The sequence below is a fragment of the Carettochelys insculpta genome, chromosome 2 (genome assembly GCF_033958435.1).
Source record: "Carettochelys insculpta isolate YL-2023 chromosome 2, ASM3395843v1, whole genome shotgun sequence".
Classification (NCBI taxonomy): Eukaryota; Metazoa; Chordata; order Testudines; family Carettochelyidae; genus Carettochelys; species Carettochelys insculpta.
In genome coordinates this window covers 97,187,754-97,212,478 of record NC_134138.1, presented here as the reverse complement: position 1 = coordinate 97,212,478, position 24,725 = coordinate 97,187,754, and the positions used below count along the sequence as shown (strand labels likewise).

General features: G+C 43.3%; 1 protein-coding gene across 1 annotated transcript in view; it reads right to left on the bottom strand.

The window, feature by feature from the left end:
- Nucleotides 1–9,247: 9,247 nt before the first annotated feature.
- The window catches only part of RAB31 (RAB31, member RAS oncogene family), a 109,352-nt gene continuing 93,874 nt past the window's right edge, over nt 9,248–24,725 (bottom strand). Inside the window, exon 7 of the mRNA XM_074987454.1 lies at nt 9,248–14,668. Coding sequence (XP_074843555.1) covers nt 14,571–14,668 — 98 coding nt within the window. The 3' untranslated portion in view covers nt 9,248–14,570. The remainder of the gene's footprint in view (nt 14,669–24,725) is intronic.

The window sequence follows — 24,725 nt, the reverse complement described above, 5'->3', positions numbered from 1 at the left end:
CTGAAGTGACAGCCCCCGCGTGATATGGTGAACTTTGTTTTATTGCATAATTGTGAAAGTGTACCTGAGCTTTACAATTTGAAGAGAATAAGTAGCAACAGAATATATTTGATAAATATCTCTAGCACCTGGCTGCTGTGGTCAGTGGTTTGAGCATTAGCCTGCTAAACCCAGGGCTGTGAGCTCAGCTCTTGAGGAGACTATTTATGGGTTTGGGACAAATAGATGAAGAAAGGGAGGTTGCTTGGTCATGCCAAAAGGGTAGGGGACTGCGCTCAATGACCTCTTGAGGTCCCTTCCAGCTCTATGAGATGTGTATCTCCATATCATTAAACCCCTATCTGTGCAACACTTGAAAAGAAATGCTGTGATTTCTTTTGCCATACTTAACAGGTAGGGTGCATCTACGCTTGCATTCCTCTTTTGGAAAAGGCATGCAAATGAGGTAAATCAAACATGCAAATGAAGTATAAGTTTGCATATTGGCCCCTCATTTGCATATTCTAATTTCGAAAGAGCTTCTGTCGAAAGAAGAAAGCCAATGTAGACGCTGCTCTTTCTAAAGTAAATCCATCTTCGAAATAATCCTTCCTCCCTTTATTTAATGGGAAGAAGGATTCTTTCAAAGATGGGGTTTACTTTCGAAAGAGCAGCATCTACAGGGGCTTTCTTCTTTCAAAAGATGCTCTTTTGAAATTAGAATATGCAAATGAGGTGCCAAATACGCAAATTCATGCACCATTTGCATTTCTTATTTACCTCATTTGCATGCCTCTTTCGAAAGAGGAATGCAAGCGTGGACACACCTGTAATATGTATAGCTTTCTAAGCCCTTTGTGTGCTCCCTAATACTGTCTGTTTCTCCCCATAAAAAAATAAAAGATGCCTCCAAAGTAGCCTTCAGGAGCTCAATATAGGAAGTGCTATTTAACAGTCATCTACCTAGAATTGGTGCACAATTCAGTTTCTGGATGTTAGAACATTACAATTGTTCTTAAAATTAAAAAGTTCTTAGAAGCTTAGAGTAACTGGTTTTTTTAAAAATTTGCTTATGTATGGCATGAATAAATACAGACTTACAGATCCTAGTATGCAAATGCATAGTCTTATATGACAGCAATAAATAATGCATGAAAAATCAGCCATGAAAAGGGCTATGCATACAATAAAAATAAGGTATTCAAATATTTAACAAATGGAAGGAAGGTGCCAAAGATGCTCCTGCAGGGCGCCAGTTGGTCTCGGGCTGGCTGGCCCTCACTTGGATACAGTGAAGATTCAGGGCCATAGGAGGTATGCAGTACCTCCAGGTAGCCTTAGCGCTGCTCTGAACACTTCTTGATTTGGCCCCTTAGACTTATTAGTAATTAAATCAGTTTCTGGGCAAAATGGTCATGGTAATAAACATTTTGATAAAAATATGCCTATTTTTAATGTTCTAATACTCCCATAAATGGCAAAATTTGGGGAGAATTTTTTGGTAAAGAGACGAATTTTCATACTGCGCATTTTCTATTACGGAAATGTTTGTGACTTTAACTTTTTTTTCTTAAATAACACCTTGCACTTACTTAGCAGTTTTACACACAGGCTTTAATTATGCATTACAGTACCATGGGTACTGTATATATACATCCTTTAGTTAGTCTTGAAAGTGCTACATTTCTGCTGCTTTGTTTTGTTGGAGTACAGACTAACCTCTCTGCTAGTACCATGGGTGGTGAGAAAATCTCCATTGTAATGTAGGTTGAATCTTTGCTGCCTGAAGAGGCTCAAGCCTGAAGTAGCTTTCTGTTGTACACGCTGGCAAGTCTTCACAAAAGTCTCCAACAGAACTATCAGAAATAGACCACACAAACCCTAGCTCCTGTGAAGCACCAGTGACCACAGCTGACTCATCAAGCTGATTTGCTAAATACAGTAGTCAGTACTGCTGAGTTTTAAAAGCTGGTGCCCTCGAACATCCTCATCCATGATATGATGTGAAACGGTGTCACTTGACAAAGGTCTTGTTTCCAATCTGGTAGCTGCTTCAGGCCCTATAATTTTTTTTTTAAATATCCCGACCGTAAAGGGAAGGATTCAATTTTCTGCAGTGACATGTGCTTTTTCACTGTTCTGTGTTTTGAATGATACCAGTTAAATGCATGAAGGACATTCATGCGAGTACATAGCCTGAGGACTCGTGTTAATTTTGCAAGGCACCAGATATCCCTGAAAAGGAGCATCCCGTTTATTTTTCAGCGATAGCCATTTTGTCACTATTAAGCCTTTCTATTCCCACTTGCCAGCACTCCAGCATACACTACATGTTGTGGTTTCAAATCAGTCAGTGCAAATCCATTTGGCACATATTTTGAGGTGGGGGCAGGGCTAGATAACTAGATATTTTTGTGCTTGAGACAAAATATTATTTTATGCGCCCCCCTCTCCTCCCAATTAAAAATGGCTCTAGTTTACTAATTTTTATTTATCTTTGCCTCAAGAAAAATCCACAAAAAATATTAATTAGCATAGTGACATAACAAAAAATATATTTTCAACAATATTAGGAACATATTTCACATAAATAATTAAAAAAAGCGATCAATAAATAAAATGTGATTCTTAACAATAATATAAATAAAGGAACATAAAATAGGTGGCAAAATAATTCTAATAATTCCTATAATTATTTTACCTGCCTTTACTGTGGCAAACTCATCATAAAATAATGAGCTCCAAGAAATTCCAGAAGTCTTATTTCCCCTGTAAGGGAAGGCACCAAACTGCTGGCCCAATGCATGTGGATGCAGCAGCAGCCTGAGACCAGGGAGTCAGAATTCAAGGACTGGAAGGGACCTCAGTCAATCATCAAGTCCAGCCCCCTGGCTTAAGCAGGATCAACCAGCCTGTCCCCTCCCAGAGCAGGGGGCAGAGCCCTGCAGCATGAGAGAAGAGGTTATCCCCTTATATATGTGGAGATACACATCCCCTACAACTGGAAGAGACCACAGGAGGTCATCTAGTCTAGTCCCCTGCTCTCTTGGCTGGACCAAGTGCCATCCCTGACATCTATTTGTACCAATCCCTAAATGGCCTACCTCAACGACTGAGCTCACAACCCTGGGTTTAGCCAGGCTGAAGCTCAAACCACTGAGCTATCCTTCCCCCTTAGTTCCTGAAAGCTGCTTGTCCAGGCCAGGGCAGGGGCCAGCACAGACATGGGCCAAATGCCCTGCTTTGCTCTGTCTTATTATGGTACTGGGTGGGTCAAGGGGACATTTTCTGAGCCCTCCTTGAAACAATTTGCCATTTGGCTTCCTGCTGCAAGACCTATCTTTCTAAGTCAGCCGTTGAAAATGATGTGTGGAAAACACTGAATTACACAGGCAACACAATCACATGAATGACCTTGCAAAAAACAAGCAGTCCTGTAGCACCTTAAAGACTAACACATGTATTTATTAGGTAATGAGCTTTCATGGGTAAGACCCACTTCAGATTTTCAGACTGCCCCGTTGCCCCAAATGTCTGTGACTTAATGGGGCTGATACTGTTTTTGCAAAGGTAAATTTGGGTATACACACAGATACAGGTTTAATACTTCTTTTAGTGGAGGCTCCAACAGTTGGACGGACACGTTTACATACTGTACCAGTTTGCACTGTATTCATAGCTTGCATTCCCAAGTGATCAATGTAATAGGCTTGTATAGAGTATCCATTTGTTTTTTATCATTTCAAATTTGAATTTCCATGGAGATTTTTGCTCCAAATTTTACATTTTGTACAACACCCCTGTATCCCTGCCACATCCCCTGCTCCGAGCTACTGCCACACACAGCATGAGAAAGCTTCTAAAGCAGAAGTCAGCAACCAAAATAGCAAGAAGAGCCATTTTTTTCAAATTCGGTAAAAAAATTAAATAACTCAAGAGCTGCAATGCATGTGTATACGAGACAGTCCTTAATAAATAACACAAAACCACACATTTTGTCACCCCTACGGCATTACTGTTTCTTTTTTCCTCTGTACATTAACACTTTGCTAATGCAAATCTTTCTTTTAGCAAAAGTAAGTCTTGCAGTTTTGTCCTGCTTGCATGCAAAGCAGTCTCTATCCAGGAATTTTACCAAAAATCAAAACTATGTCACTTTGAAACAAAATAGCAAAACATTTCTGACGCATTACTAACAAAAACACTTCAGCTTATCCACCCATCTTACTGCGAAGCTTTAAAATTAATCTTTATATTCAGAACAGTCACAAAACCACATCATTCTCCTTTAAGAAATGTCTCATAGTGTGGAATTTTTGCCCCAGATAGACTTCTTATGTTGTTCATTTCAAAGATTCCAGGGGAAAAAGATGTGATGGGTTAGATGGCCACATAACCTCCACATTGCCACTTGCAGATAAGTGCCCTGTCAGTGTAAAGAATAATTGTGGCAGCAGCAAAACCTAGGAGGCGAATGGAGTCTCTAAAATAATTTTGCTAGAAACATATTGCACATATCAAAGAATATCTAGCATAAAGAAATTAAGCTTTTACTGTGAGTGTATGTCTTTCTTGGTATTTATAGCAGATCCTTACCATTCTTTTAATGTTTTTTGTGGTAAATATTTACATAGTAAATTAATGATGAATGTTGGCAGGGAGTACATCTGTGTTATTCACAATAATTCTAGGCTTGCTGATGACTTGACTACTGCAGAGCTAGCAGACTGGGAAAGCATTTCAAAATGTACCATGTCACCCATGTTGCAATCATTACTCTGTCACGCGGATACCCAAGGAAATAGTTGATTTGCGTTTGTCAGCAAAATAGACTTACAAGTTGAAGGTGACAAGTGTAGACTTTCAATTGTTCAAGTTGTTTTAACCCAAATTTCACCCTAATTAAAACACCAAAGAAGGAATTTTGTCGTAAACTCATTCATGTTTTCATTTTCAGAGACAAATCATTAAAAGCAAAATATCATGCAATTCCAATGCTCCCCTCCCCACCAAATCTTGTTGCTTGAACAAGCAGAATATGCATTAAAGCTATAATTTATCTCTGCCAGTGAAGTCTTACAATGTTTAATTAAGGAACTCTCACAAAAATTCTCCTTCTTAATATGTGATAAATTCTGTGTCCCAGGAGTGCTGTACTTGCAGAGAAGACGACTGTGGAAGTGGGAGTCTGATTTATTTTCCCATTTAAACAAAACATTTTACCATAATCAAGAAGTAGAGGTAACTCAAGCAGACAAATAATCTTACAAGTAAGTGCACTTCCCTGGAACCATTTATGTATTTTCCCTAAAATATATACAACGGAAAAGTATACTAACAGTACAGCACAGGGAAGGGCAACCCTGAATAGTGTGTGGGCTGCATGAGTGGTCCTCTTACTTCATTGGGCTGCAGCAACCTACGGCCCACGTGGCTCTCACCCAGGCACAGCCCCCTCAAGCTTTCGTGGACCAGGGCACCAGAGCCCCACATCTTCTTGCTCCTCCCTCTCCCTCCCAGCACTTTCAGAACATGCGGACTGACTGATTCGTACTCCATCCCTGCTCCTCCCCTTCCCTCCAGGAGCTGAAACGTGGCAAACAGGTGATTTGGGACATTCCAGCTCTGGGAGGGCAGGGGAGGGGGGAAATGGAACATAAAACAAGCCATTTGAATGCTCCATAAGTGCTGTGAGTGGGGAGGTAGGGAAGTAGGACGTGTGTGACTCCAGTACTCGAGGCATGTGGGGGCTGAGGGGCTGCAGGCCACATGTTGCCCTGCACATTTGGCATGTGTTGTTGGAAATGAGTGGCCAGGCACAGACATTTTAGGGCAGCTGGTCTCTCCTCGATGCAAAAACTAGTTTTCTACTTTTCAGAAGAAAAACATTCTCCTCTAAATCACCTTTATGAGCCTGGGGGATAAAAGTAATCCCTGGCAGGGGCATGTTAGCAACGTTCAGAGAAGAAAAATCCATCCAAAGCTGCAAGGTCATCTCAACCCTCTTTTAATTTGGCAGCAGAAACTGACCAAGGAGCTTCCACAAATCTCTCCAGCATATTACCCTACTTGTCTATATGTGCACATTCTGTATGTTAACAAATTTGATGTTAAATACCCCTTAGCAGGAAAGGTAGCCTAGGACAGCTTTGTTTCACAGCTTGTCAGCTGGGTATGGTTAAGCCTTAACCATTATTCTTTATTACTAAAGAACAAAAATACACCCATAGACTATCACTGTTGTTATAACTTATTAGTGCTCATGAAATGAGGGATTCTGAGTACTGGATGAAATGCATAGCGTTGACCAGGTACAGTACCCATTTACTGAGCCAAACTGCATGATAGATTTGCAAAATCAAACGAATGGAAATATGATCATTTTGGCAATATGAGAAGTACTTAATATGAAGAGAGCATTTGAATCCAGTGTGTCAAGCATAAAAGAGCTGGTGTATTGACCACTGTATGTCATTTTGACACTCACTCTTTGTTGGCTGCTCACTGATAATATGGTCTCCAATAAAGGAGGGGTGGGGAACTTCTTTTCTGTCAGGCACCAGTAACCCAGAGAAAATTACCAGATGTGTTTCTATGCACAGCCCCACTGTGGTGGAGGAGGAGGGAAAGACTTGGTGTTCACCTAGGCTGCGTGTTAGGGCCAGAAACGGGGGGTTCACGGTGTGGGAAGAGGATATGGGCTGGACCAAGTGTTGGGTGTGGGAGTTGGGGTGCAAGAGGGTGCTGAGGATTGGGGTGCATGGGGGGGTTGAGGGCTCTGGGGGAGAGTTAGGGTGCTGAAGGGGGTTCTACCTGGGACAGGGACTTGTGGGGCAGGAGGTGTTCATGGTGCAGACTCCCACTGAATAGTGCTTACCTCAGGTGGCTCCCGTCTGCAGTGCAGTGGAGCTAAGGCAGGCTCCCTGCCTGTCCTGGGTCTGTGCTACTCCCAGAAACAGCCACCTTACCTGGCCCCGAGGCAGAGAGACCAGCTGGCGCCACAGACACTGTCCCTGCAGTTCCTATGGGCTGTATTTCCCAGCCAATGGGAGCTGTGGAGCTGGCACGGGGGAATGAGGACAATATGCAGAGCTTCCCTGATTGCCCCTACACCTCAGGACTGTTAGGGGCACGTCACCAAGCTGGTGTTCACAGCTCCAGCCCTGTGGGGAGAGCAGAGAAGTGGGTGCTGAGGCCTCAGAATCCAGCCCATGGTCCGAAGACTTGCCATGGGCCAGAATACATAAACCAGCACAGGCTGCAATCGCCCCATGGGCTGGAGGTTCACTAGGCCTGCAGTAAAAAATCTAATTTTTGTAGTAAAAGGCTATGTCCCAATAGGCAATCAAGCCATCAAAGGTCCAGAAATTTAATAATTTACCTCATCAAAAGCAGATTTTAGCAATGATCAAAAACACTGCTATGCACAAATATGTCTATTGTTAAACCTGAGCATTGCTAAGGGATTTATACAACTGCTTTTAGCCGTTTTTACCCTGCCACTAATGTTTTAATGCTTTTAAGCTTGCATAATCAAGGAGAAAATAAACAGTCAAGGAGAAAACAATGCCTAAGGCTGATCACGAAGGTTTGCCTTTCGGGCATATGCACATTTCTCAATCTGGTGGTAACCATAACATTTTAACAGGTCAGAGTGAGGTGGTGGAAGTCTGAAGTAAACAGAGTATTTCATCAGATTTAGTGTCCTGAGCTCTTTGGAGGTCACAGCTACGTGCAGAACAACACTCCTTGCAAAGGAGATTGAAGCCGTAGCACTTTTGAAGTACAAAATGCCAACAATTTGCTTCATATAGGGATAAAATCTGTAGCAATCAAATGGAAATATGGGATGAGTGTTAAGTTACACAACTTCACAACCTAGTTGTAGGTTCCCAGATCATCGAAATTATAGAATACAGGACTGTTAGGCTAAGTCTAAACTAAAGAGTTATTATGAAACAACAGCCATTATTTCAAAATAACTGCTAGTGTCTACACTATGCACATGATATTATGAAGTACATTTGAAATAGTGGGTGCATTATTTCAAAATCAGTAATCCTCATTGTAGGAGGAATAACACCTATTTCAAAATAAGTCATAATGGCACCAATGGCACTATTTCGAAATAGCACTGAGTGCGATTTCAAAATGCATTTTGTGTGTAGCTGTATCATTTTGAAAGAGCTTTTTTGAAATATCTTATTTCAAAATAACCTGGTAGTGTAGCTATAGCTTCATGGTGTAAATTACTCCTGGTACATGGATCCCGGCTGCCTAACTACAATCAGGGCTTTTTTTCCTCCAGCGGAACACAGTGGAAATGCATTCTGCCACCTTCTTCCCCAGTGTCCCCATACTGGAAGCTAGTTAGACAGGGCGGCTCCGAGCCACATGTGGCTCTTAAAGGAGACATTTGCAGCTCTTGCCACTCACTCTTTAGGCTCCCTGCCCTGCCCACTGCGCTGAAAGGTAAGCACTTGATTTAATTGGTTTAACAGCTGGCAGGAGGGATCTGGCCTCAAATTGAAACCAATTAAATTAATCTGGGCTCAAATTAAACCAATCACATTGAGTGCTAGTTTCCCATCCTGGTAAGGCACTGGGGGCTGCCCCAACTGCACTGCCAGAGAGCTTGGCTGGGAATATGCAGGAGCAGCAGCACATGGAGTTTCTGTGCAAGTGGGTAAGTGAATTCTGGGTTTGGGGCTGTGTGGGACTGTGTGTTAAGCCTGAGCACCGTCTGGGGCCGCGCAGGGAGTGGGAGGGGTTAAGCCTGGGTGCTATTTGGAGCTGCATGGGGGGGTGGGCAGTTATGTCTGGGTGCCATTTGGGGCTGTGCGGGGTATGTGTGTTAAGCCAAGGAGTAGGAGGGAGGCAGTTTGGCGCCGTGCAGAGGGGTTAAGCCTGGGGGGCAGTTTGGGGCCACTGGTGGGGGATGGTGTTGGATTTGAGTTCTGCCACCTTTCTTCCTAGGAAAAAAAAAGCACTGGCTAAAATATCTTGTCCAGAAAGCAATGTACCTTATGTAAAATCTATGATGATATATTTATTGATGGATGGATGGATTGACTGTAGGGGTGTGCAGTCTCACTTCTGTTGCTCCAAATCCTAATAATGAACCGGGAGTGGAACTTCTGTAGGACATAGACTCTATGACAGCCCTCTGCACAAATAAATGTGAGAGTTATATCAGGCCCTTTTGGAGGTCTGCAACTTCTTTGTGTGTTCTACTGAACCCAGCGATGTTTCAAAATCAGAAGCATTTAAAATATTTATTAGTATTTATAATCATGGCAGGTGAAATAAAAATAACTACTTTTTAGACAAAAATCTTATTAGATATACAATTAATGTGTAAACAGAAGATAAACAGATTGCAGTTTCCCATACACGCAGCAAGTGGGTCCAGCCCAGTCAAAGCTCTTACATAAACAGTATAATAGTCCTTAGCACACAGCTTTGCACTTGACATTTTGTCATGGGATCTAGTTTAAATAATGAAGGGTAGGAGAGTAAAATATACAATCAATATAATCAAGGTTTGATTACAAATCAGAGTGCTTTCGTGTACAAGGTATCTAATCAAGTTAATTACCACGTAGACTGGAGAGCAACGTGAAGTGGGGAAATAACGCTAGGTAGTTTTTGTTATTACATAAGATAGGCCTAGGTTATGATGCAACACTTCAGGCTGACCTGTTGTACCATGAATAAAAATAATCAGCTAATTAATCTCAGTTTTGAGGATCTGTCTTTTGCACCTATTGGTGCCAGCTAATAGATGGGTTCTCCAGAGTGTTGTCCTGTGTGGCTAACTTACAGTCTGTATATGCCATTTAATGTTTTAAAACGGCAAGTCAACAACGTACCTTTACACATATCGCCCTCTTATTTCTACCTTCTATCTTCAACCTTAAATTCATTAAGGTGAAATGATCACTAATGAAAAACATATTTACAAGACATTATACACCATGTATGGGAACCAGACATGGACAATGAAAAAAGTACAGGTTGTACCTTCCTAAACTGGGACTCTCTGGTCCAACAACATGCCCAGCAGCTCAGAGCCTAATAAACTTAGGATCCGGGGCTGTGGCAGCTCATCAGGGAGGCTGGGGCTGAGGCTGCAGCAGGGGAGGTAGGGGAACTGGGGACGGGGTGGCAGCAGCCTGGAAGGGTAGATGGAGCCAGACCAGAGCCACCCAGCATGGGAACTGAGCCTGGGGCAGCCTGGCTGGCAATCTGGCCAGGGCGGGAAGTGGATCTGGGGGCAGGCGGACCTCCCCTGGTCCTGCTAATTCCCTTGTTTGGAAATGGTCAAGTCCCAAAGGTGCTCGATTAGGGAAATGCGACATGTACTACATGTCATTCTAACCGAACAGAAAATTATATTTATTTATCTGTATGTACGCACTCAGCATATATGAAAATAGTCTTCAGTGCAATTTTTCTAGAGTAACTAATTTATGACATACCAGCAAACATGACACCTGCAACTAGATGGTCACATTCTTAATCTCTGGTGCATACAAAGATTCCATATAACATACTCAATTTGCATCTTGTGCTTTAGCCTGGCTACTCGTTGTCCTGCTGAAGCCAGTTCCTTGACAAGTCCAGTCCAGCTGGCTCATGCAGATGTGCTGCATTATTATTAGAGTAGATTAGTTATCGATTCTGCTTTTCTAAAAAAGTAGATTTAAAAAAAAAGAGTTTTTTAAACTACGATTGGTAAGAGTTACAGTTGCTGTTGAGCCTCATGTCTCTGAGTTAATTTTTGGTATTCTGTAATTTTTCCGAGTATTTTAGGAAAAAAAAAAGGCAACATTTTACAAACAAAAAGGGCATCCACAAAAAACTGCCATGATGATTTATCAAACTAATTTGCTCCTAAGCCATGCCATAACATTATTCCAAATTGCCGAATAAAACTGCATTGCAAGACTGAAAAAACACTGGCTGTGATAATAACTGAAGACTACTCTTGTACCCAAGAAAACCATAGGTACCATCGGTTCCTTCATACTGAAACTGGCCACAGTCCAAATTCGGAAACAGTATTCAGCCAAAATTTTTATTGACGTAATAATTTTGACTGACCATAAACAGAATAAGAACTTCAGGATTTGGCCCACTGGAATGTAAAAAATATGAAATGTAAACCTACTTTGGAAATACTAGAATTTTGAAAGTCTGTATCAGCCAGAAAGCTGTCTCTACAATTTCTAATTTCAAGCTATTTAACATACTAATATTCAGATCTGTTTCTGATCCACATATAACTCAACGCTAGCTGTGAAAGTGGATTACACAAATCTATATCCCATAAGTAAGAACTGGCCCATGATGCCAATCTAAGTCTGAGATTACAAGGCTGCTGCAGAATTACTGAAGATGCTTACAGCCATCTGAAACAGCCTTCAATGGGTTTTGAGATGTCATGTGGAAATGAAGGTGGCCACATTTCAGTTTATGAAAACATATTAAAAATCAGTTTAATGTATGACTAATATAAAATGTGCATCACAATCAACACTTGATTAAAAATGACCACTTTTAAATAGCCTTGTTATCTTTCCCTAATACATAGTTGGCTGCAGACTCTGCCTTTTTACGCTTAGTAAACTGAGATGCCTATAGCAAGATGAACGTTAGTCCCTTAAGTAATAGTAATTTGTATTGTTGATCAGTTGAGTATTTCTTTAGCCCATTAAGTAAGTTAGCTCTACAATAACTATGGGCCTGATCCAAGTCCCACTGAAGCCAATGGAAAGATTCCCCCTGACTTCAATCAGTTTTGCATGAAGCCCTAAATAATCAAGACTATCGTACCACTACATTAACTCATTAGGGCTACATCTACACGTGCACACTACATCGAAATAGGCTATTTCGATGAATAACATCTACACGTCCTCCAGGGCTGGCAACGTCGACGTTCAACATCGACGTTGGGCAGCACCACATCGAAATAGGCGCTGCGAGGGAACGTCTACACGCCAAAGTAGCACACATCGAAATACGGGTGCCAGGCACAGCTGCAGACAGGATCACAGGGCGGACTCAACAGCAAGCCGCTCCCTTAAAGGGCCCCTCCCAGACACAGTTGCACTAAACAACACAAGATCCACAGAGCTGACAACTGGTTGCAGACCCTGTGCCTGCAGCATGGATCCCCAGCTGTCGCAGCAGCAACCAGAAGCCCTGGGCTAAGGGCTGCTGCACACGATGACCATAGAGCCCCGCAGGGGCTGGAGAGAGAGCATCTCTCAACCCCTCAGCTGATGGCCCCCATGGCGGACCCCACTATTTCGATGTTGCGGAACGCAGATCGTCTACATGTGCCCTACTTCGACGTTCAACTTCGAAGTAGGGCGCTATTCCCATCCCCTCATGGGGTTAGCGACTTCGACGTCTCGCCACCTAACATCGCTTTCAACTTCGAAATAGCGCCCAACACGTGTAGCTGTGACGGGCGCTATTTCAAAGTTGGCGCCGCTACTTCGAAGTAGCGTGCACATGTAGACGCAGCCTAGCAGAGCCAAGACTTAAGCAATAGTGGTGCCAAGGAGCAGGCCTGCTGACAGAGGATGCGGGGTGGGAAGAAAAGGGGCCTGGTGATTCAAAGCAGCCCCTTAAATTGCTGCCGGAGCATATGGTTCACATGGCTCTGAGGGCTGGGGGAAGGGAAACTGGGTGGCCAGCACTGTGCTCCGGACAGCAGTGAGGGCTGGACGTCCCTAGCCCTACCCCCTTCTACCCAAGGCCCCACCCAGCACAAGGGAGCAGAACTGGACCCCGCAGACACCTTGGCCAGGGGCCTGTGAAAGCTATTGGTCCCCCCTGCTGAAGAGTCACTGGTGGTGCCACTGTCAGCTATGCCAGTTGGCTTAAAAAGGTGGCACATACACACCTAACTGCTGCTACAGGATAGCAGTCACCCACCCTCCCCCAGCCTGCCACTGCACGGACTTACAACAGAACAGGAAAAGTCTGTTTTTCTTTACAAGTATATAGGTCCAGATAGATCCTGCCTGTAAGTGAGATACATATTCCCTCTCCTTAGTTGGCAATAATCTTTTCTTTTGTGATTACTTTTCAACTAGCTCCTATTATATAGCGGTATAACAGAGGGTAGTGTAACACGTGCTAAGAGGTCAAATGTTCTAACAAGCAAGTATGCATCATGCTGTAAGATAAATTTGGGATTTGGTTTTGCAGCTTATTTTTCTTACTCTGTTTCAGATCATTATTAAATTTAGTGGAGAAGAGTAAAAAATAATTTACCTACACTATCAGTCACAGAACTAAATGTTACAGATGGATCAGGACAACAGCTTTAGGTCACCTCACCTTCAGTGTAAATAGTGCATATTTTCTGCACCCTGTTTTCTCATGCTTTGTTCCATTTCGTTTTCAGTGTCTCACACGCTGTGTTCCAGAATTCCAAACTACTTGGGGATTCCAACTCCACAACTGAACACACAGCACCTTCAGAAAAAGCTACACAGTTTCTTCTCCTAAATTCATCCCTGTGCCCTCAAATTATACTGTACTCCCATATGCTACTTTAGCAGCAGGTGGCAAGATTCATCTGTTGACAGAACCCCAAAGGGAGACAAGAATGGATTTCTGCTGACTCTTTGTGGCAGATGTGACTCCATCTTGGAAATGAGGAAGACAGGATGGCTCTTTGTGCAGAGGGCATGGTGGCCTAAGGCAGAGAAGCATCTACAAGAAAACATGGAAACTATTTGCTGTTTTGTTCCAATTTGTTATTAATAAGACCTTAACCCTGGAAAGTGAGTACATTGAACTAAATAGAGTGGGTGGGATGTAGATTCTTTCTGGAGTTTAATGGGGAGCGCCATCTGCTTACAAGCACCTAAACAATTCCTCTTCCACCATGGCAAATCCATCCTTAAGACATATGCAGCCAATGGAAAGTAGGTTGTCTCAAGTTGCATTTTGCCAAACTGTCCACCACGTCAGGCCAAATTCTGTCCTGAGTCACAACCTCTAAATAACTGGGTAGTCTCATATGTTAGATCAATTTTTCTAGTTCTCAACTTCAGTCTATTTCTTGATGATGGTTGATCAAATCTTCAGACAAAACTACACCTCTAGAAAGGCCATGCAAGAGGAGCCTCACTAAAAGCAAAGGCAGAGAAGTGTGCAGCCTGAAGTTCAGGTTTTAAGTTGTATACACTACTTTCCTCCAATGAGCAGTTAAAAACATTACTGAGTCCCCTCAGTCATGTAAGAGGAGAGATTTTACAGGAACTCTAAAGTTGCTACGTAAAAAGCCATTTTATTGTTTTAAAAAAAGTCATTGGCTTAAACCAGAGAACTGGAATAATTTGACTCAGGAATTTTGGCAGGATTCTGGGGAGGATTTTCCATCTAGTTTTTGCAATCTTTTCTGTTTCTGATCCTTGCATTGTTATTTTCATACAGCATTGAAATTACTGCTTTCAAAGCAAGGTGCCATGCCAAAGAGGTTGTGAAGTCCTTTGCTCAATGCATAAGCAATTGGATTTTATTTATTTATTTTTTTCAAGTAAATCAAAACCAGCCATGTTGGGTCAGCAGCACCGTCTAGTTGTCTGTGTAGTCTGCTTTCCGAGTTTGATTGTTCCATTGTTGCCATTTTCATGAGGGTCCAAGGGTGGAATCTGACGACCTGAAATGCCAAAAATACTGAATTCAATATTCTGATGTAACAATACACACAAATATTAGTAAGAAATTGTTTTGTTTGACCTAGAACAACTGTTTTCCATGTAGTTTGCACCTTTTTTCTGTAGTTCATACCTTGGTATGTAAAAGAAGGTATTGTCCCATTTAAAATGTGTATTTGTGTACACACACACACACACACACACACACACACACACACACACACACACAGAGTAAATTCTTTCATATCCGGCAGCCCTGGGACTGGGAGGCTGCTGGATATTTAAATATGCCAGATAAAGTTAATCTCCCTGCCCTGGGCCAAGCACCGGCTCCTGCTCAACTGCTACCCTGCTACCTTGTTTCTGGTGATGGCAGGGAGAAGCTTGCAGTGTTTGGCACGGCTGCACCGCATGGGGAGATGCTGCCGGCAGCGGGCACTGGGTGTGGAGCCGCTTTGGGAGCAGCTGCTGCATGGCTGCTCAGGGAGGCCCTGGCCAGGGAGCTGCTGCCAGGGTTGGCTGCCTGAGGCAGGCTCTCAGCAGGAGGCCACTGCTGGGGTCAGCTGCCTGCGGTGGGCACTCAGGGAGCTGCTGTTGCATGGATGCTCAGGGAGCTACTGCCAGCGGTGGGCACTGGGTGGGGAGCTGCTCTGTGAGCACATACCTCACCGCTCTGAGGGCTGTGGCCGCTTTGGGAGCCACTCTGGGTGACGAGCACGGGGCAGGAGAGCGGAGGAGCCAGAGGCCTTCACAGTGAGAAGGGGATGGCTGGGGCTGGACAGAATGCTGGTTAATTGAGAGTTCTGGTTGATCAGATACTGGATAGACAAGAGTACCACACACACACACAGAGTCAAATGGTGACATTGACAGCATTTGTAACACTGAAATTGTTATATATCTACTTCAATGAGGAAGATATTTTATTAATAATTTGTAAGACTATTAAAGGCTTTATTATCACTGATCCTAGGTTAGCAAGAGTTTAAATAATCTCCATCTGGGGTCTCAAACTCATGGCCTGGGGGGCGCCATTTGTGGCCTGAGCAGTTCCATGACTGGGTCCAAGTACAACTGCTGGCACATGAGTCCCTGCAGCTGCTGCAGTCCTGTACCCTTCCCGGCTAGTCTAGCCTGTACTCCACCCCAATCCACCTACTCCTGTCTCGGCTCTGCCCACCCCACATCACACTCCTTCTCTCAAACCCCCTCCCCCGAAGGATGAACCTTCAGGAGTTACCAGGGCACCTGGAGTCCCCTCACCAACTCATTGCAGTGGCAGGAGCTGCAGTGAAACAGAGCAACGCAGAAGCTTCTGCTCTGTTGCACTGCCATCTCCCAGGCCAGCTCAGTTGCTCTGCTTGACCATGGTGGCAGGAAATGGAAACCTCCAGCCCCAGCATGGGCTGGCCTGGGAGATGGCAGTGGAGCAGAATAGGATGCCGCGTAGCTGCTTCCCCATGGCTCCCGCTGCTGTGGTGAGTGTAGAGAGCCTGACCCCTGCTGCTTGCCCCAGCCTGCCCAGGGACTTGCAGGCTAACTTGAATATGGAGGACCGGCCCACCCATAGGACAGCTGGGGCAGCTGCTGAGGGGCCACCTGCAAAGTGTGAGGCGTGGGATAGCTCTTTACAAATCTTCCCGGCCACAGGAACATGCTGGACGTGATGCAGAGCCAGCAGCTGGAAGCCGCTCTAGCCTCGCTGTTGCCACCTTGGGTAGCACGAGAGCCCCCCCACGCCTCCTGCCCCACAGAGGGGTTTAAATTGCCCGAGGGCAGTAGGCAGGACTGAGGGACAGAGAGGAGAAGCAGGACAGATGGGCCAGCAAGTGGGTCTGGAAGACACATTGGAGGGGGAATGAGTGATGACACCCCGCCTCCTTCTGGAGTCCTGCCAGAGAAGGGTGCCTCCTGGCCTACTAGAAAGTTCTGTGTACTGGCACTGGCCATAAGGTAAATGGTGTTTAAGGTCCCAGGTCTAGAATTACAGTAAATAAGAACCTGCTGGCTCTCATGGTAGCAAGTGGGAATGTTACATGAATGAGTTTGACCAGTGCCACTTACAATGGTACTCCAGGTGTTATGAAAAGAGCTTATTATTTGAAAAAGGCTTCTCAAGAGGGCAATAATTGCATTTTGGAAGCATGGAGGAAAACTACTACACTAAATTCATGATGTTTCTAAAGTATTTGAACTTGTTCCCAGTTGAACTGGAGGCCTGCCATCTTTTTCTGGAAGCCTAATGCAGTTAAGAATGTTGTAACGTATAATCTTAATTTCCATAATATACCATTAAGTTAATGTTTTCTCAGGGTTTAAATCTTTGAACAAGAAGTCTGAAGGGGAGCATGTAGATGTGCAAATTAGTTTAGACACTGCTTCAAACATTCACCATAACACTTAGTCCTCTCTGTTTTAGATCCCAAGCTTCATAATATGAGTGAATTTCAAACTGTAAGCATTCTAAACAATCACACCCAATAAAAAACACTGAAGAAGAATATTGCAGCCGTCACCAAAGCCTGCAATTATTTAGCCCATTTCAGAATAGGATGCAATACTCTAAGAGGTGAATTGCCTTTTATTTTATTATTCATGTTACCTACCAATACAGAATACAATAATAATTGGAAATAATATTAAAAAAATCTCTACAGGTGCTGTGATTTGTCCTGTCATAAATTAAAGTGCAATAAATAGAGTAACTATGTAGAATGTATGTGTTATTGTTCTGTTGATCCCATAAAAGGAAACAAAGTTTAAAACTACTTTTCAGTCTTGTGGTTTTGATTTTTCTTTTTTTCATATGCAAGGTTTCCCAGGATCATACTACCCAGGTTTTGTTAAATCAAGATGATACTGTTGAACTAAGTATTTTTAATGTTATCAAGAAACTTGCTTCTGCTGAAGGTACTCCTAGGATCTGATTCTGAGTTATCAGGAGTAACAATACTGCAGTCAAGTTGAAACATGGATATGTACATCTCTCATGGAACTGGAAGACCTGAGAGGTCATCAAGTCCAGACCCCTGCAATTACAACATGACCACTCACCATCCCTCAGATTTTTTTTTTTTAAATATAACCTGCCCCAGAACCTTGACAGGCCCCCGCTCAAGGACTGAGCTGATTAATCTGGGTTTACAAGGGCAATGTGCTAGCCACTGAGCTACCCTCTTCCACAAGTGAATTGCACTAGTGTAAAATTCCATGTAATAAAAAGGAAGTCTCAGTGTGAGCAATACATTTAGGTCCATCTCTACTAGTATTCAATGTATGGAGCAATAGTATTAATTTGAGAAAATATCTCTCCCTCACAAAGTGAACAACCTGGAGAATATAATTAGAGTCTGAAATACATTTGGCTGACTTTAGAGACAATAAGATACTTGAGCTCATAGGATTGTCTATTTTGGGACTCTATGGTAATCTCATAGCAGAGTCGGTAACACGTAAAGGACGTTTTATAGAGTTGGCAAAAGATCCAGATGATTAGTATGGCAAAGATGAGCCTTAGCTTCAAATCCAAGTCTCTGGTGACTGTAAATTTTAACTTTATGAAAAGTATTTGGTGGTGTCTGTTAGTTTCTTAAAAGACATGATGTCCATATCACAAAACCCCAATTGGATCTAGTTCGCATACTGCACAGGATCAGCAGAGAAGTTGAGAACTGAACTGGTTTACAGAATGAACTACGCTTTCTTCTGTTTTGACTGCCCTGACAAAATGGGGCAGTACATTACTTGGGTTAGAAACCCTAAATTGATGCCATCTATGCTATAAAAGTTCTGTAGATAATGTTGAGAGCTATGTTTTTGGCTATCAACCTAGTCACACTAATCCAGGGGTCAGCAACCGAAATAGCAAGACAAGCCATTTTTTCCAAGTTTGGTAAAAAAAACTCAATAATTCAAGAGCCGCAATGCATGTGACTATGTAACGGTCCTTATTAATAACATCAAACCATACATTTTGTAACCCCTATTTTAAGAGCAGTGCACACACAATGATTTGTAATGCAATACATGTTTACTGCAGGACATTCATAAACTTTTTACATATTCTACTTCCTCACACTTTACATGTGTGTGTTTGTACCATGGACTTCCTGACTTTCATTCTTGAACTCACTCTGTCTGTCTGTCTGTCTCTCTCTCTGAAGAATGCTGTCTTCTGAACAATTTTTGTTTGTAAAAATCACTGTACTGAATCACTGCTCTGATACTTTGATAAAGCACTTTTTTATATATTAGCCATCTGTGAACAGCTGTCTAACCCCACTTTAATTATGCCAATTTACTCCCCTTTTAATTTGTTTTTTTAAATGCATGTTGTCATTCACAGTAGGAATGCTGCAGCTTCCTTTTCCTTTTCAAAATTAAAACTTTATTAGCAGCACGATCAAAACACAGATACAGAATCCTATCCCACAATGCACTGTGCATATTAAAGAGGGAGTTAACCAACATTTCAAGATCACATATAGTTTGCTATTTAGATAGGAATTCTTCATTGTTGGGCTTTTAGACGTTTACTGAAAATAATCAGGAGGGTTTTTGGTTTTTTGTTGTTTTTTCTAAAACTTTGCAATTATCTTGCCAGGAGCCACAAAGAAGTCCTTAAAAAGCTGCATGCAGCTCTGGAGCTGCAGGTTGCACATTGCTGCACTAATCTCGTGGACAAATACATTCAGTGACTAACTACCATCAAAGCAGGACTGTTGTGCCTGGTAATTTCTGTTCACAGTACTGTTAGAAGGGATGGAATTCTTCTGTTCCTTGATTTAAACATAAATATCAGTCCAGATTACAAACCTGGTCTCCTCTCCAAGTTCTGCAGAGGAGGACATGTATTATCAGGATGTAACCAGGTGGCTAGAGCAAATAGATCCTTTAGGAGTGCAGATGACATGAACAGATTCTCCAAGAAGACTAAATGGATATTTGTCCAAGAACTCTTTAGTTGAAACTAGAAAAGTCTGGAACTTCTTTGTGGTTGTATTGGAGTGATCCAGTCAACCTTAGCTTTTCTGTAGTTCACATCACTGCTGTTTTTAAATGCTCTGCATTAAAAGTAGGTTTTGTAGTTTTAATTCTTGGAATATTTTACTTACCTTTCTAATGTTTAATGTATTTTTATATGTGGAGAAGAAAGGATACAAAAGCCTTCACAGAAATTGCTTTATTTTATTTTTGTTATACAATACGTCTGTTATATATATGCACTTTGAGACATAGGTGGATGGGTCTTGGGATCCTCAATGATCTCTTGCCAATGGGCACGGCTGGGTGCATGAAAAACTGAGGCAAACAAAAATATTTCAGGAGGAGGAATCTTGACATAGTCTTTAGTAACAGAGAGATAGCTGTGCTACTCTATATACTATCAAAACAAAAAAAGCAGTCCAGTAGCACTTTAAAGACTAACAAAATAATTTATTAGGTGATGAGCTTTCATGGGACAGACCCACTTCTTCAGATCATAGCCATACCAGAACAGACTCAATATTTAAAGCACAGAGAACCAAAAATAGTAATCAAGGTTGACAAATCAGAAAAATATTATCAAGGTGAGCAAATCAGAAAGCAGAGGGGCAAAAGCCGGGGGGGGTGTCAAGAATTAGATAAAGCCAAGTATGCAAAAGAGCCCCTATAATGAGCTAGAAATTCCCATTCCGGTTCAAACCACATGTTAATGCATCGAATATGAATATAAAAGAGAGTTCAGCAGCCTCTCTTTCCAAACTGTTGTGAAAATTCCTCTTCAGTAAAACGCAGACTTTCAGGTCATTAACAGAATGGCCCACTCCATTAAAGTGCTGGCTGACAGGTTTGTGAATCAGGAGTGTTTTTATGTCTGCTTTATGCCTTTTGTCTAAGAGAGTTTGAAGTCTGTCCAATATACAAAGCATCTGGGCATGGTTGGCACATGATGGCATATATGATGTTAGCTGAGGAACATCAGAATGTGCCCGTGATTCTGTGAATAAGCTGGTTAGGTCCAGTGATGGTATCTCCAGAATAGATATGTGGACAAAGTTGGCAGTGGGCCTTGTTGCAAGGAAAAGTTCCAGGACTGGTGTTCCTGCAGTACAGACTGTGGCTATTAGTGAGAATCCTCTTAAGGTTGGAAGGTTGTCTGTAGGAAAGAAGAGGCCTCTCACCTACGGCCTTCTGGAGTCTGGCATCCTGATTAAGGATGGTTGTAGGTCTTTAATAATGTGTTGCAGTGGTTTGAGTTCTTTTCCACTCTCTGTCATTCTTAGGAGGCTAATGTCCCTTTTTGCAACTTAGAAGAAGCACGGGAAGTTTCATGAAAGTTGGTCCCTTTAACATTATCACACTGCTTCTTGGACATTTAAACTTCCCAGGACTGCCCTGCCTCACCATATGGATAATGCATTCTCCATCTCCCCTCTCCTCCATGCGGGTGGCAGGCTCTCCTGGCCCACCTCCCCTCACACCACACTGCTGGTGGGGGCTCCCCAGGTCCCCGCCCCCCCCCCCAACCACATAGCTGTAAGTGGTTTATGAGGATATGCCAAGAAAGTTGTTTTTTGCACTTTACCTTTCCCAGGGCTTCCCCCACAAACTGCCAAGCAGCCAGCAGGCTTGCCCCTCCCCCTCACTACATAGCTGCTGGGCTGTGCAGACCCTACTCCCAGACACCGCATGCCCAGCGCAGGCTTTCCCTGCTTCAATAGGCTTCTTCCCCTGCACAGGATTTAGCGGAAGACGCCGAGAAAGATTTTTCTGCATTTTACAGGGCTGCTCCCTATCCCCAGCTCAAGACAGGGATGGTGGGCTCAACTCCTCCCCACCACCATGTGGCTGGCAGGCTGTGCAGACCCTGCTTCCAGAGACAGGTATGTCCAGCGCAGGCTTTCCCTGCTTTAAAAGGCTTCTTTCCTGCACAGGATTTAGGAGGAGACATCAAGGAAGTTTTTTCAGGTCATTACATTTTATAGGATTTTCTTCATTTTCCACTCCAACCCCCAACGCTTCTACAATGAAATGATCTGGAGAAGTTGTGGCCTTGGAAAACAGAAGTTGCAGTGTTGTCAAATAGAGAATCATTCATTATATGGGTCTGTGTTATGTCACATTTCAAAACTGTATCTACATTTTGATCTTGACTGTCTTCAACAAGCAGCGTGAATGGGGTGACAGGGTTGCTGTGGTGTGCAGGAGAAAAAGCACAAAGCAGGACCTCATCCTGCAGCAGCTGCAAGACGCCCAGAAGGAGCAAGTCCAAGCTGCTGTGAAAGAAAGTGGACCCAGCAGTGGTGGAAAACATGCTCCAGCAAAGGGCCCAGGACTCGGCAGAGCTTCTGTTGGCTATCAAGAAACAGACTGCCATCCTCCAGACTGCAGAGAATTACCCACCACTGAATACACAGTAATAGGGTCTTCTCACACTGTTGCTGATCTCCCATCAATGTTGCCTGACCTTGCCTCATCAGGAGCCTTGAATGCGGGCAGGTGGAGGGAAAGGATAATCTTATGGACCACCCCTAGGACCTCTCCACACTGCAAAAGACTCACATTCTCCCATATGTGATGGCAGTATTCCTTTTCTGTTTCCCACCCCTTAACCCTCACTCCCAAAATAAAAAAAAAATGCTGTTGTAAAAACCACAGTGTTGTTTATTGGTTAACATGGAGCAAGATGCAGTTGGAGGTATTTTCATAAAGGTCAAGCATACATCATTGTGGGTGATGGGGGCGGTATTACAATAGTTAAACGTAGCAGATTCATGTGCCTGTCTGCTCATTCATAAAACTATTTTTCAAAGCATCGCTGATTTTCATTGCATGTGACTGTGGATTGCTGACTGTCCCTGTGTCTGGCTGTTCATAAACACTGCCCAGGGCATCTGACTCTGCCACTCAGCCTGGCATGAAATTTTCCCCTTTCTTTCGCAAATATTATGGAGAATACAGAAAGCTGAAACTATGGCAGAATGTTGGCTTCACAGAAGTCCAAATGGGTCAAAAAGCTCCTAAATATGGCTTTTAAATGGCCAAAGTCACATTCCACTGCCATTCTGCACTTCCTCAGCCTGTATTTGAAATGCTACTTGCTGCGATCCTGGGTGCCTGTGTATGGGTTCATGAGCCAAGGAAACAGAGTGTAAACAGGGTCGCCCAGTATCACTATGGACATCTCCACTGCTCTTATCTTGATTTTCTGGTCTTGGAAGAAAGTCCCATCCTGGAGCTTTCTGTACAGACCTGAATGTCTAGATGCACATGTTGTGCACCCTTCCTGACCATCCCAAGTAGATGTCGGTAAAACGAACTGTGTGATTTACAAATGCCTGCAACACCATGGAGAAGTACCCCTTGCAGTTTATGTACTGTGACGGTAGGTGCTCCAGGGCCAGATGAGGATGTGTGACCTGCCCCCAGCAGTTAGGAAATCCTATGGCAGCAAAGCTGTCCACTATGTCCTGCACATTTCCCAGAGTCACTGTCTTTAGCAGCATATGGGCATTGATTGCCTTAACTTCCTGGATCACCACAGCCTCTACTGTAGATCTGCGCACCGTGAGTTCATTTCCTACTGACTGGTAGCTGTTGGGCATTGCGAACTTCCACAGAGCAATTGCCATTCACTCGTGAACTGTCAAAGCAGCTCCCATTTTGGTATCAGAGCACTTCAGCGAGGGCTGAAGGGACAGCAAATCACTAAGTTCCTTGAAAGTGGCCTTGTGCATGCAGAAGCTCTGCAGCCATTACTGGTCATCCCAGACCTCCAAAACTATGTGCTCCCACCAGTGCATACTGGTTTCACATCTCGAGAACTGGCACTCCACTGAATGCAATGCATTCAGGGCAGCCAGGAGCTCTGAATTCCTGGTCTCCAGTGCTCCTGTGTGATCCAAATGACCCTCTGCATCCTCATCCTCCCATGCACTTTGTCTAATAAAATAGTGCATGACACTTCAGGAAATGATCATAACACATTGTGAATGGCTCTAAACTGGTCAGGATCCACGCTAGCACCATGCAGAGGTGTGAGTCAGGGGCAGACTTTGGAAAAACAGTGCAAAATTTCCTAGGATGTTTGTTTTCCAATGGTGGGGTGGGGGCAATGCACTCTGCGATGATGACATCAGACACCCACAGGCACTTGAGGTGCAGTTTTTCCCATAACACTCTGGCACAAAAACCCAGAATGCAATGGGGCTGCAGGCACTTTGGGATAGGTACCTGCATACACTGCTGATGCAGTTGAACCTAGCTAAGGCAATGGAGACACACTATGTCAACTTTATAAAATCTAGTGGTAAAAAGTTGACCTCAATAAGTTCAACCTTATTTTGTAGTATAGATGTAGCTATACTCTAGCCTCTGAGTTCAGTTTGGCAAAGGGGAGCATCAGCTCAACATTCTTCTATTCCCAGAAGTGCCTGAATTGGGCTGGGGCAGTCCAGAATGACACGTTGGGGTCTATTCCAAAATCTTACAGCTTTCTGACTTCTACTCCTGCATTAACAAAACTAATAAGGTGAAGAGACAGCATCTTGGGAGGCTATGTTCAGAGGCTATCAGTGCAAGTATGCAAGAGGCAAGATATGGGGAAATTAGGCACTGGAAAGAGGGAAAGTAAAATGGTGTAGAAAGGAAAAAAATGCAGCAGACCCTCAGAGTTACAAACACACTGGGAACAGAGGTTGTTCATAACTTTAAATTTTTTTTAACTCTGAACAAAATGTTATGGGTTTGGGTCGTTTTGGTCACTACTGCTGTCTGATTGCATACTTCTGGTTCCAAATGAGGTGTGTGGTTGATTGGTCGGTTCATAACTCTGAAGTTCTACTATACGGAGAAGGAAGAAAAGGGAGTGGAGGGCAGCAAAATGGCCTGGGACACAGAGAAACAGTCCCCTTTGGAGGGATCAGCTGCCTGAGTAAAATTGTCACAGAAAGATGCTCTGTAGACTAATCATGGATTTACAGAACTGTAAGGATCCTTGAGAGGTCATCAGCTCCAGTTCCCTGCTATTATGCCAGGGCCAAGCACCATCTGGATCACCCCTTATAGACGTTTGTC